Source organism: Mustela erminea, chromosome 11, assembly GCF_009829155.1.
Source record: "Mustela erminea isolate mMusErm1 chromosome 11, mMusErm1.Pri, whole genome shotgun sequence".
Taxonomy (NCBI): domain Eukaryota; kingdom Metazoa; phylum Chordata; class Mammalia; order Carnivora; family Mustelidae; genus Mustela; species Mustela erminea.
In genome coordinates, this window is record NC_045624.1 from 37,052,156 (window position 1) to 37,065,624 (window position 13,469).

The following is a 13,469-nucleotide window of genomic DNA, read 5'->3' on the forward strand; positions in this document are numbered from 1 at the left end:
AGTTGGTAGCTAACACTGTTTGCTAAATATTACTAAATATTTTTTAACCTTCCCTATGCCTACCTTCCTTTCTGCTTTGAGAATTTTCCTGGAAATCTGACCAGAACTGTGAACTTTTATTAATTCTAGAGTGGGGAACGCCAGGCCTGGCATCAAGTAGTCTTTGCAGCACAGGACCCGACCATGGTTTTGGTATCCAAAGAGTGGTGCCTGCCGACATAGGAAAGAAAACTTGAAATTGAGGATCTGAGGACATGAGGGGTGTGAGGGCCTAGCCCAGCAATCAGAGAGGGACTGGAACCTCCCTGCCGCCTTCTCAAGTTGCAGGGGATGGGTGCCTGCACCCCTGTATGGGGCTTTCCTCCCCCCAGACACCTGCAGTTCTAGCCAAAGGGGGTAAAAAAAATCAGGGTGCTAGGCCTGCCCTGCCTAAACTTCTGGGAATTTAGAGCTAGAGGAGTCCGTGGAAGTAATCATGATGAGAGTTTCAGGGGGTTTGTTTTTATTTTTTACAACTAAATTTCTTGTGTGATGTTAAGTGATTTTTGAAATACTCCACTTGGGAATCTTTGAGTCATTCTGTTGTCTTGCATTTACCAGGGAATGATTAAGCAAGAAACATAAATTGTGATGTTGGTAAAGATAGGAGGATACATTTCATCCTAATGCAATCTGTAATAATAATTAAAATAGAGATACCGTAGACTTCTTTCCCCCATTTCACAAGTGATCAGAGTTTTAAATTTGTGACTTTCGTGAGTAAAGTATAATTGGTTGTTAAATTCAAGTATGACAGGACAGTGTTTGATTTGCCAATGTAATTTATGTTAAAACATGGGTTGAAATTTAGCCACATATTAAAGCATCAGGTCATGAAAATGTGATTTTTTAAATTTTGCACATCTAAAGAGCAACTGGCCTGTTTTCTAGTTTTGAGTCTAATTGATAAAATGAGATGTTTTCATGCTATTTGTAAGCATTTCCCTAAAAATGATGCATTGGTGTGGTAATTTTACTGTATTACTGATAAATAAAAGCCAGTTAGATATTGCCACCCCCCCCCCTTGCTTTTCTTTGGTACCCCTTTACCATCGGCTTTGGGAAGTGCTGGAGTCCTCTAGATGTGCTATAGGAGAATTTTGCTCAGATGGAAAACAACTTCTATACCCATTCGTTGCCAAGCATCTGGAAACAGATTTGCATATTTTTTCATTATTTTTCCTCACATTAACTTATTATGTTTCAGCTTCAGAATCCTATCTGCTTTCTGTCTTCAAAATTATCCATTGGCAAATATAACAATAAATTAAAACAGTATCTCCATAACATACTTAAAAATATATAACAATTGAAACAAGATGAAACTGTGTCAGAGTGAAAAGCATCCCAGGAGATTTTAGCCATTGGGCTGAATTCTAATCAGCCTGAGCCCTGGGTCAGGAAAGGGACCTGCACACTCATTTGATCATCTTTGCTTACTTGTTTTAGCTTCAGGGAATCTCACACTGCTTCCTTTCAAAGGTGAAATATTTGAAATAGTTCTTTAAGTATGGAAATTTTCTCAAAAATAGAAAAATGAAATGGCACCATTATTGCATTTATTGACCCAGACCTCCTGGGTTGTCTTCATGAATCCTTGGGGAAGGGTTCCCAAACAGAGGATCAGCTCCAGTCTCCATGTTTCATTGGTGATAGCTGGTGCCCAGAGTTTCATCCATGAGCCCGAGGTCACACAACAAGGTGCCTGGAAAGGAGAGTCAAGAACTGAAGCAACATCTCCTGCGCCCTTTCATTGCCCAGTTCCATTGGTTAGAGTCTCTGTATCCTCTGAAGGTGCACTGGTCAAGTGGCTGCATGGGTTATGTTTGCTTTTCCATTGAACAGGTCGAATGGGAGCCGGAGAGAAAAAGAATGCCTGTAGCACCCAGTACCGGCGACCCTTTGGCTGTGCAGTTCTTAGCATTGCCGACCTTCTGACTGGAGATACAAAAGATGACCTCATCCTGAAGGTGTACATGTAAGAAGCACGCCCATGGAGGGGCTGGGGTGGGAGTGGGGGCACGTGTGGATGCCATGTGGTGAAGGTCACTCCAAGGGGGTCATGGGAGAACAGGGGGCGGGGTTGAGTTCATGAGCCACCCCTCCCAAACTCAATGTGGAGACTTGCCACGGGCGAGCCCGTTCAGCAGTCAGAGGAACTGTGAAATCAAGAACCCAAGAAAACAAACACATTAGCGTGGGCTGGACCATCCATGTCACAGAGTACCGCCTCTGAATATAAGAACCGAACCTGTCCTTACCCTCAGTTCATTTGTTCTTGGAAAACGGACATAGTTTTTAACACAAACTAATTAGAACTCGGAACAGAAGGTGCAAGTAAGTGATTTCCCTTTTCTTTCATGTATTATGAGTTTGTTAGCTCTGCCTAACAAAGTGCAGTGCCATCTGGAGATGGCAAGTCCTCGGTCAGGGTGGTGGCTTGATTGATAGCTTCTGAGAGCTGGGACAGACAGTCTGTTCTGTGCCTTTCTCTCCTAGTTTCTGGTGGTTGCTGGTTGTTTTCAGTGTTCTGTGACATTGCCCAGCATTGCCTTCATCTCTGTGTCCATATTTCCACCTGTTATGAAGGCATGGTTATATTAGGTTGGAGCCCCACCCCAGTGACCTGATTTTAACTTGATTACTTCTGTAGAGGCCCTGTGTCCAAATAAGGTCACATTCTGAGGTACTAGGGCTTAGGACTTCAATATTCTTTTTTGTTGTTGTTGTTGTTGTTGTTGTGGGGAGATATTCAACTTCTGGCACTCCACTAAGAAAATCACTTTATGTACTCCAAATCAGTTGGTTGATTTTTTTTTAAATGCACATGGTTTCAGACCACCCTGCCCTGAGCATCTCCCCAGAGGTTTGAAAATTGAGAGTTGCCATACTGTAATTCCTTCACTCTGGGTTGAGGGAATGGGTAGGGGAGTGGGCTCATTCTTGTTTGGAGACCATACGGCTGGCCACCTCCATGAGCGAGCTTGTTTGAGTTTCATTTCTGTCTGTGGAGCTGATAAACCCAACATATGCCAATAGTTTTCCTATGTTGGGTTCATATGAGTGGCCCACTGCCTGTAGGACATAGACTTCAAATTGATTTTGACCACTGCTGGAGGGTTTCATGGATTTATCCATTCTCGACCCAGTGCCCCTGGGACCTATGCCACATATTTGCTAATTAGTTGACAAAGATTTGTCTGTAGCCTGTGGTTTAGGACCAGCAATTCTGTCTGTTCTCTTTTAAGAGGGATAAAATCTGTGACCTTGATTTTAACTTGCAAACTTTGGGTGAAACTAGCAGGTAGTAAAACTCACTACTCTTTTTATCATGTGGTGGCCCTCAATTTCCATGATAATCCTCTTTCCAAACTCTCCTGGTGATCATTAAATGCAGTGATTTTGAAATAATTCTGGGGAGAATGGCCACCATTTACAGTGTGCTTACTACGTGTGAGGAACTGTGTTAAGCATTTTCCATGTATCATGTGACTTTATCCCCACGACATACCCATGAAGCAGGTGCTGTTGGCTCTGATTTCCACGTAAAGGGACAGAGAGGCTAGATGATGCCCCAAGTCACCGGGTTCATAAGAACAGGAACCAGATTTGAAGTCAGGACTGACTTCAGAATTTGAGATGTCAAAGGTCCTAAGCCTTTGGGTGTTCACCACCATCCAGTAGTGTGATAATGATGCTATTGTGTGGCCTTGCTTTTTAAGAAAACTAGAATTCCTTATAAACAGTCTCATCATTCCTTAGAGTAGTCTTTGCAGGCATGTGTAGCAAGCACTCTATCTTGCCTTTGGGAAGACAGGACCGACGGTCACATCCTCCCCCTCATTATGCAGCCTGCTGAAGAAGACCCATGAAGTCCAGCTCTGCCTATGGGAGACGCTCCCTCACATAACAATAAATTGTGGTGCTCTTTGTGCTTGTTATTGTCTGGTTTTTTATAAGCATCAAATAAGGTTTTAGATGATTCTTGCTGGAGAAGAGATCCCCTTAAAAATGCCAGTTCAGCAAATTATGAATCTGTTTCAGGAAGCATGCCAGCTGATCCAAACAGTCACTGTGGGTTAAGACTAAAGTGTGATTTTAGTAGAACATTTTAAGGAAGTGCCTGTTAGAAACAATTTGGAAGAAATTTCTGTTTGTTAGTGTGACCGAATCCCTAACCCATCTGGGTCTCAAATATGGAGCAGTAACAAATACCTCATGTGAGCCCGGAAGCTATTTCAGTCACATACTTGAGCTTGATTTTACACGGAGTTCTGTAGGTTAAAAGAATGATTTCTGGAGTCACTTCACTAATAGGAAGCAGGCCATCTCTTCCTTCCCCACTGAGCTGAAATAAGAAAACTAGAGGCAGAATATACTAAATGGCAGTTTGTTGTCCTGCAGCTGAACAGGTGGGATGGTTTCATTTCATCTTAATTTCCTTGCCTTCTAAGATTCAGTGCGCCGTCTGGTACCCTGTTGTTAAGTGGCCCAAAAATGACCTTCATCGTGTTCATCCTGGAAAAGCATATGGTGATGAAATAAATATGTAGTCAAATTGTGAACTGTCAGCTACAGACGAGATCACAAGGAAAAGGAATCTACTGTGGAGCGTTTTGACCAATAGTGTATAGAATCTTCATATTCAGGACCCTTGGGAGGGAGAATATGGGGTTGATAAAAGTTAGTTGTGATTTACAAACATGCTCAAATGAGGGAGGCTTTCCCCCCACCCCCAACCGGGACAGTCTCGCAATAAGGAAGGATGACCAGCCTCAATATTTAGGAGCCATCAGGAATTGCCAGATAAGGGGACATCCATCCATTCATTAATCCATTGTGTGCTTTTTAAGCACCCATAATGTTCAAAGTCCCAAGGGGGACACATATCAACAGGTCCTAGATCCATTACTCAAGGACCTTAAAAGCTAACTAGGTGAACTATAGCATGTTTAACAAAGATGGCATGAGCTAGCAAGTGGCAAGAGCTGAAAGAACAAGGTACAGATGGCTGTGAGAGTAAGAAGATAGAAAGATGCCCTTTTGCCCAGAAGAGGAAAAGCTGGGGAACTTTGATTACTCTTTAATGCAAGGGACAATTTGAATGACCCCCTTGCAAGTTGTGTTAACCTCAGTTACATTTTGCTTGTTTTGCTATGTCCTGATGCTAACCAAACTCGATCATGTTACAGTAGGTAGAAACCCATGAATGAGAACTTACATTCATGGAGCATGGAGTATATGCCTGGCATTATCCTAGGCCCAAGCTTATTTAATTGTAGTATATTATCCCCCTTTTCACAGGTGAAGAAACCAAGGCACAGGGAGCATAAATAACTTGTCCAAAGGATGTAACTCAGTTAATAGGGTTCAAATCCAGGGAGTAGGACTTTTGATCTGCACTGCCTTTCATTGTGTGCATCATCCTCTGAGATTTTGAGGTGAGGGGGACTTCATAAATTGTGAGCTCATCACAACCCTTTCTGGCACGAGGTAGCTGGTCATGCATTTACCAGACATGGGCGTCCTGCTCATCACAGGGCAGTTATGCCAAAACCGACCAGTTTGGGGGCATTCCCAAGGAGATATAAGGAGGTACCATACGGTGGTTATTCCAGAAAGAGCAGGTGTGCTAGTAAGGTCATTGTTTGATCTGATCCATTATCAAAGCTTAACAGAGTGTTAATGTTTTCTAGGTGTAACACAGAGAGTGAGTGGTACCAAATCCATGAGAACATCATCAAGAAACTGAATGCACGTTACAATTTGACGGGCTCCAATGCAGGTGAGTGTGTCCCTCCACTTTTCATTTCAGGCCTTTTGTTTTATGTATCTGTGTAAGAAGCAAATGAACTGCCCTTTGTTTTTCTCTGCATTTGCTTCATAACTTTAAAAATGTGCAGCGAACAATCTGGTGCGTCTCCCTGTCCTATGAAGGCTTGTAGCTGTAACTCTGTTTAAAAAATGTCTTCTGTTCTGATTTGAAACAAGGCAGAGTAACTGAATATGTTCAATAATGCCAAGTCATGGGGCCTCTAAGTTGTTACCAGTCACTAAAACCCAAATGACAAATATGCCTGGGTTCCTGAGTGTTGTGTGGAGGAGGTCTGATGGATGGAAATTGACCAGTGAGGTCTAAGAGAAACCTGCTTCCCTGTCTACAGCTGGGAGCAGTGCTGGGAACAAACACGCAGGTTCCTGTGTTGAAATTGGCTAGGAAGATGAACCATGTTGACTGCAGTGTCACCTACAGAAAAATGGAAGCACACTTGTTAAGGGAACTGAAGTATATAGCATTATAAGTTATGTATGATACGTGCTATGTATTCTTAACCTAGTAACTTCATAAATACTGCATTATATAACATATGTAATGACGTCTTTGAGTTTGGTCAGTGGACCAAACTGGGTGACACTTCTTTGCTCCCCATCACCCCTTCTAGCCCATATTGAAGCAAAATAAATTAGGTAGCTTTGTGGTTTCATTGTCATAAAAAAAAAAAAACTTCAAATTAAGTAATGTATTTGATAACTGAATGCATTGGGTTTTTTTTAAGACTCATTTTTAAAGTAACTTGAGTGTAGATGTTTATGTTCTAGTCCAGCCTGCCTTGTAATTTAGAACAAGAATCGAAACTCAAACCACCTTCTTTTCAGACCCTGCCCATCTTACTAGGCCAAACTGGCCCACAAAGAAGAAGTAACTGCAGACAAAAACTTTTTTGGTCCAGTGAGAGCCCTGAGCATCCACAAGTCACACATGTGGCAGCATTCAGGTTGTAATGAGGGATGAGATCAGTTTCTCCTCCCTTTCCCAAGAGTTGGGGAGGGAACTTTGGTTCTATCTACTCCTCTCCAAGTCCTCCAGCCTACCACTGAATAAACAACAGACTTGGAGTAGTTGAGGGCAGAATCCCTAAAGCATCAGGAAGAGATGGTAGTAGCAGAACACAACATGAAGATACAAGATACTTTATTTCTTTTTAAGATCTTATGTATGTATTTGAGAGAGAGAGAGAACACACGCAAGGAGAGTGGCAGGCAGAGGGAGAAGCAGGCTCCCCACTGAGCAGGGAGCCCAGTGTAGGACTCGACCCCAGGACCTTATGATCATGACCTGAGCTGATGGCAGACCTCAGCTGAGCATGAGCCACCCAGGCTCCCCAGAAGTGATAAGATAGTTTAGAAACTGGGCTGTAGACTTGTCTTCCCTTTTTCTGTGGAATTAAAATAACACTAGTGTATGGGCCAAAAGATATAATTTAAATGTACCCTCAGTAAGATGACAGAGATACCACTTTTTTAACACTAATTTTCCCATATTCTTCAGTAGACTTCTAGCTAAATCCTGGTTCGTTCTAAGCCTTTCAGGGTTTCATGATACCATGGACTGTTTTTTATCATTAATTACCCTCTAACCCTGTGCTGTCCAGTTCATGGGGCACTAGCCACGTGGCTATTGAGCACTAGATAGAAGGCTTACAGCCCTGGGATCGAGGTGTGCTGTCATTATAAAATATATACTGGATTGTGAAAACTTGGTGCTTTAAAGAAAATGAAAAATATCCCATTAATAATTTTTATATTGATCACATGTTGAAAGACACCATTATGGAGATAATGGTTAAATAAAATATATTACTAGAATCATTTCTTTTTACTTTTTTAGCATGGCTACTAGAACATTTTTAATTTCATTGGTAGCTCCAATTGTATTTCTCTTAGACAGTGCTGTCCTGGACTTGATTTAAAGGTTTTGTTCAGGGTTGCTGAGGTGGCTCAGTCAGTTAAGCATCTACCTCTTGATTTTGTCTCAAGTCACCATCTCAGGGTCATGAGATTGAACCCCACGTTGGGCTCCTTGCTCAGCACAGAGTCTGCTTGAGATTCTGTCCCTCCCCTTCCTGCCAGCCTGCGTCGACATTCTTTTTTTTTTTTTTAAATTTTTTATTTATTTATTTGACAGAGAGAAATCACAAGTAGACTGAGAGGCAGGCAGAGAGAGAGAGAGGGAAGCAGGCTCCCTGCCAAGCAGAGAGCCCGATGCGGGACTCGATCCCAGGACGCTGAGATCATGACCTGAGCCGAAGGCAGCGGCTTAACCCACTGAGCCACCCAGGCGCCCCCTGCGCCGACATTCTTGCTCACACATGTGCGCGCTCTCTCTCTCTCTCTCTCTGTCAAATATATAAGTAAATCCTTAAGAAAAAGAATAAAGGTTTTGTTTCAGTTCTTTTCATGCCTCTCCCCAGGAGTCCCACTACTCCTAATTTCCCTGCAGTTACCTCCTATGTGAATAAACACATGTAAAATTAACACTGACCTTGGGATTTTTTCCCCGTGCATTGCCTTCTCTCCTTATCATCACAGATGCGGTCTTGACAGCATGTGTTGGCCTGCTCCAATAGATTTTTTTGCCCCCAACTCCTATGGACTCCAAAGACTTTCCTCTTTCTACTATGCCTCATGCAGAACAAAATTCCTCTGTTCTTGGATTGTTTGAATATATCATTGTCCAGACTCTGATGTGATTCCCAGTTGCCTCTTGAATCATGGTAAAGGTCTCAGTGATGGACTTTGATGTGTACACCTCCAGAGAGAGGTATATAGAATCCAGATTCTGTATCTTATGAGGTCAAGGTTCCAGCTTTACCTGTGGAAATCGGATGTCCTAGGTTTGAATCATAGTTTTCCTGGGACGATAGTAATACCGTCTTCTGAGGGTTACTGGGGAGAAAGAGTATGCAAAGCGTGTAGCACAACACTTGACACGTTTAAGTATCTGTTCATTGTTAGCTATTATTGTTTACTCTCTTTGGAGCCATCATCTGGAATATTCTACCTCTTTCTTAAGGCAGACTACCTGATTTGATCTCCGTAATGAAGACTTTGAGAATGACGTAGGTGGGTTATTGATAGGTTAGATCCTTGCACAAGGCCTTCCTACTTCGTGTCTTCCATCTTGTCTCTGCTGATTTGATTGCTAATACCTTTTTCTAGGACTTTTCAATTTAATCGTTGTCTTGTAATTACATAGATTAATGTAATCTTCCAGGAAGGAAGGGCGGCACATTCTGTTTCCTTGGGAAGTTCCGGGTGTGTGCTTGTGGACATGCTCCCCACTTTCCATGTGCTTTGCCAGTTTTATTGACCTATGGACCGCTTATCCTGGGTGGAATCCTGAGTGAGACTACCAGTCAGTGACATCTAAACCACCTTATTCCGAGTGCTCCCTTGTCTGTTTACAACCATCGTACTGAAACGACAGACCACTTGCTGCATCTTTGGTGTGAAAGGAGCCATTGTACTCACAGCCCTGCATGAAGGATTTCACCTTTGGCAGAATCCATTCTCCATTTTGTCGCCTGCTGTGCTACTTTGATTACTAGGCAGCCAGCTGTATGTTCTCCATACTTGGCTTCTTCTGCGGAGCCCTGGTTTCCTGTTCTTCTGACCACCCCTCTCCATTCTCCTCCTTTTCCGTCTGAGCCCCAGCCAGCTGCCCACTGCCAGCATCTCTCTGCCTTCCACTCTGGTTTTTCCAGTGACGTTTCCACCTGTCAGTGTTGGTGGACCATTGTTCTGTGTCACCTTGATCTATTCTCCTTGTAGAAAGGCAGTTATAAGAAAGAAGAGAGACAGTCAGGAGCTATTTGGCATCGCTGTTGGGAGAGAGGCCCTGAAATGCCTTACTTAAAAACAGCGGGGGAAGTGCAACTCTTGATCTTGCGAACATGAGTTCGAGTCCCACTTTGGATTATAGAGGTTACTTAAAATCCTTAAAAACAAAATAGTGAAAGTAGCAAGGGTACACAGAATTGAAGATGGAAATTGGGGTGCCTAATGTTCAAACTATTAGATATGTTGGCTTCCATTGTTTTCTCCTTGAACCATGGGATTGTTGACTAAATGAAAGCAGTGCAGTCAGATGTTTTCAAGAGAATTGAGTTCATTCAACCAAGTATTGTTTTTTTCCTGCTTTCCTCCCACTATTCCTTGGTCACTGGTACTAAAAAAAAGAGAGAAAAGAAAAAAGAATAACTTTGAATTAGTTTTGGGTACAAATTCTACCAGCTAATTTCCAGGCCCTTTATTCTTCATTGATGTCCTCTATCTCTTGTAGTTATAATCTTGTCTGTTTAATAGATAAAGGGATTTGTCTAGCTAACTAGGTTTTTATCCCCCTCGAACCTAAAACTTACATTGCAAAGGTACATTAACCTCTACCTTTGAGTTTAGAAACTGGGAGAAGATGGCACGTGATCATTTAACTTTTAAAGATGAAAAAAATAATAATTGAATGAACGTATCTCTCTGGTTAGATTTAGTTAGGTTGAGTAATTTGAAATTTCCAAAGTTGTGCTCTGTGGGAATTTTAAATCCTAAAAGTTATATTGTAAGAATTTGAAATTCTAAAAATATTCATGACATGAGCCTGGCTTAGGTTTGTTGAGCAAATGGTTATTATAAATGTCACCTCCAATAGACATTAGCAATTGAATGCTAGGAATGTGCACTGAGACTGAGCCAGTGTGATTTACTGAAGCAAATTCAGTTCTGTGACTTGAAGTAAACTGTGTAAAAATCCTTGGCTCTGGTTCAGTATGTCCTGAAAGAAACTTCAAAATCTTTCATATTATCTGTGTATTTATGAAATCCTATTTCCTGCAGTTTGCACATGTAGTTCACAGCTAGAAGAAATCATATTGACTAGTCAGGTCAATTTCTGCAATCTTTTTTTTTTTTTTCCTTTCTTTTTAACCTTCGCAAGATGAGTGTACACAGTTGCATTCCTACCAACTATACATTTTAACCCCCCACAGAAAATTCAAAGGAATTACCTAGATGAGGAGCCCATAGATGCAGGGAGAACTGCTTAACTCTGTGCAGGAAGGGAGCAGTGTTCCTTCTTTGGCGGAGGTGAAAGGAGGTTTGTGATAGTTAGATTGCATTTTGGGGTTGAATATCCTACCCTTACAGGGCAATGCGGTCATTTAATTCAGTATTATTGAACTACTAGAATTCTTGACGATTGTATCAGTGCTCCTGATTTTTGAACATTGCATTTAGAAACTTTACTTTCTAATATTATTAAAAGAAAATTGGTACTTATTGGCACCACCTGTTGGCTAGAAAGGCGGGATGTGAACTTTTTGCGCACTGTTGAAATTCCCAAACTATTAAACCATGCTCTCTTTTTTATTCTTTCAAGGTTTTTTATTTTCAACTAAATTTCCTTCCAGAAAATTTGCATGAGTAGTACAAAGAATTCCTAATTTTTAAAAGGTTAACATTTTACTACATTTGCTTTATCCATCTCTCCGTATTTGATCGCGCTCTGTCTCTCTCTATAATCATTTATAGCATTACTGGATTGGTATAATTCTTCTTTTTTTTTTTTTAAAGATTTTATTTATTTATTTGACAGAGATCCCAAGTAGGCTGAGAGGTGGAAGGGCAGGGAGCAGGCTCCCTCCTGAGCAGAGAGCCCAATGTGGGGCTCGATCCCAGGATCCTGAGATCTTGACCTGAGCCGAAAGCAGAGGCTTTAACCCACTGAGCTACCCAGGCACCCCTGAATTGGTATAATTCTTAAGGTTGCTTCAGTGCTTCTAATGTTTATAGATGTGTGTGTGTGTGTGTGTGTGTATATACAGCATACACATAATACACACACACATATACAAGTATAAATATATGTATCACACACACAACACATACATTTTCCCCCTGAACTGTTTGAGAACATTTTGCACTCATGATTTCTCTTTCCCTCTGCCTACTCCAGGACATGGCAACATAACCAAAGCACAATGATTACAATCAGGAAATTAACATGATGTAACTCTCGTATCTATAGATCTTACTCATAGTTTGACAGTTTTCTCGACATCCTTTATGACAAAAGAAACCCAGACTGTATGACATGCATTTGTAATATCTTTTCAGTTTCCTTTAATCTAAACCATTCTCTTTTAATGACAGTGAACAAAAAAGAGTTCAAAATATGGTATTAAATTATGCTTAAAGGTATTTTTAAAGCTTCATGCAGTATAAAAAAAACAAATTATAAACTAATGGAAGTAGTGATTAGAGCTTGATTTTATTCTTCAAATTACTTATACTTTGCTAATCTAGATATAATCACTAGCAATACTGTTTGAAGGATTTGCTATGTAGAAAAAATTTGCAGGTTATAAAAGCAAGTATTTGAATAAAATAATTAGATGTTAAGTTATACTCCTATAGTATGTTCTCTGTGCATTTTTTAAAAATTGTTTTCAGCCAGTGGCTCACTATGTGCTTTGTGTTTTGAAAAAATTACAAGTTAATGATAATGATTATTATTATATACCAGTAAAAAAACAAACACCTTTTTAAACTTGATGGAATCCTTATGTATACCATTGAAGTGTTACCCAGAATCATAAGAACATTTTAAGGTTAACATTCTCCTCTGTTAAGGAGGAAATGTGAATTTCCTCTGAATGGTCTCATCCACTCCTACAGTTACATTTTGTACTGCCTGCCAGTGCAAACCTCCATCCCTCATTTCTGGTCAGTAAATTTCTTTTTTGGTTACGACTCACTGAAAGTAAACAGTTTCAGATGTCTCTTCTTTCTTTTAGTTTGATGTTCCATAGCTTATTATGTATTCCTTCGGTCTTATTTTTGCTGTAACTCTTAGCCATGGGCTAACCACTTCTTTAAAGAAAGCATGAAAGTCTTCCCAAAACTTTGAAATGCCAATCTGTGGACTAGCAATTATAATTACATGAGTATTTGCACATATTTATACCTTTTACATGATAGACCATAGGCATCCCAATCAATAGGGTTATCTAATCCGAGATCTCATGAAAATGATCATCAGAAGGTGAGCCTAGAGTCAGACTGTTTGATTATCCTCAGTGGTGCCAAAATCACATCCTCTATGAGTTAAGTTGATTTAGGAAACATTCAGCAATAGGCACATTCACAAACTGAATAATATGGTGTAAAAGTCAGAAATAGAGGTGTGACTATTATGAAAGAAAATTTATTTTCTTTTACTTTATCTTTTTCTTCTCTCTCTCTCTCTTTTTTTTTTTTTTACTGCAAGTTGGCTTTGAAAGTACATCTGAAAGATGAGATACATCCGCAAATTTGAGCATTGGCAACATTAATAATATAGGGTCTAGAATTTCAAGATGACAGTGTTAAAGGACACTTGTCCTTTAGTAATCTGGTCCTGCTGAACAGAGCGTTTAAGCAACTAGGCCCCTCGATCATGTAATTCACCATTTAGTAGGCTTTTGGTGCTGTCACAGCTCTCATTTTATTTCTTTATCTAATCTGGCTTATTTTGACACTCTAGCATCTTCCTTGTGCTTCTGCCTTTTGCTTCATTCAGTCATTTTCCAAGAGTGCTATTTCACTTGACAGCGCTC

At 40.7% G+C, this 13,469-nt stretch overlaps 1 protein-coding gene across 3 annotated transcripts in view; it reads left to right on the forward strand.

The window, feature by feature from the left end:
• DOCK4 (dedicator of cytokinesis 4) overlaps positions 1-13,469 on the forward strand; it is a 431,597-nt gene that overhangs the window by 237,640 nt on the left and 180,488 nt on the right. For all 3 annotated transcript variants that reach the window (XM_032304000.1, XM_032304002.1, XM_032304001.1), the window contains exons 11-12: positions 1,885-2,017; positions 5,736-5,824. In XM_032304000.1, the coding sequence (XP_032159891.1) occupies positions 1,885-2,017; positions 5,736-5,824 (222 nt within the window). The remainder of the gene's footprint in view (positions 1-1,884; positions 2,018-5,735; positions 5,825-13,469) is intronic.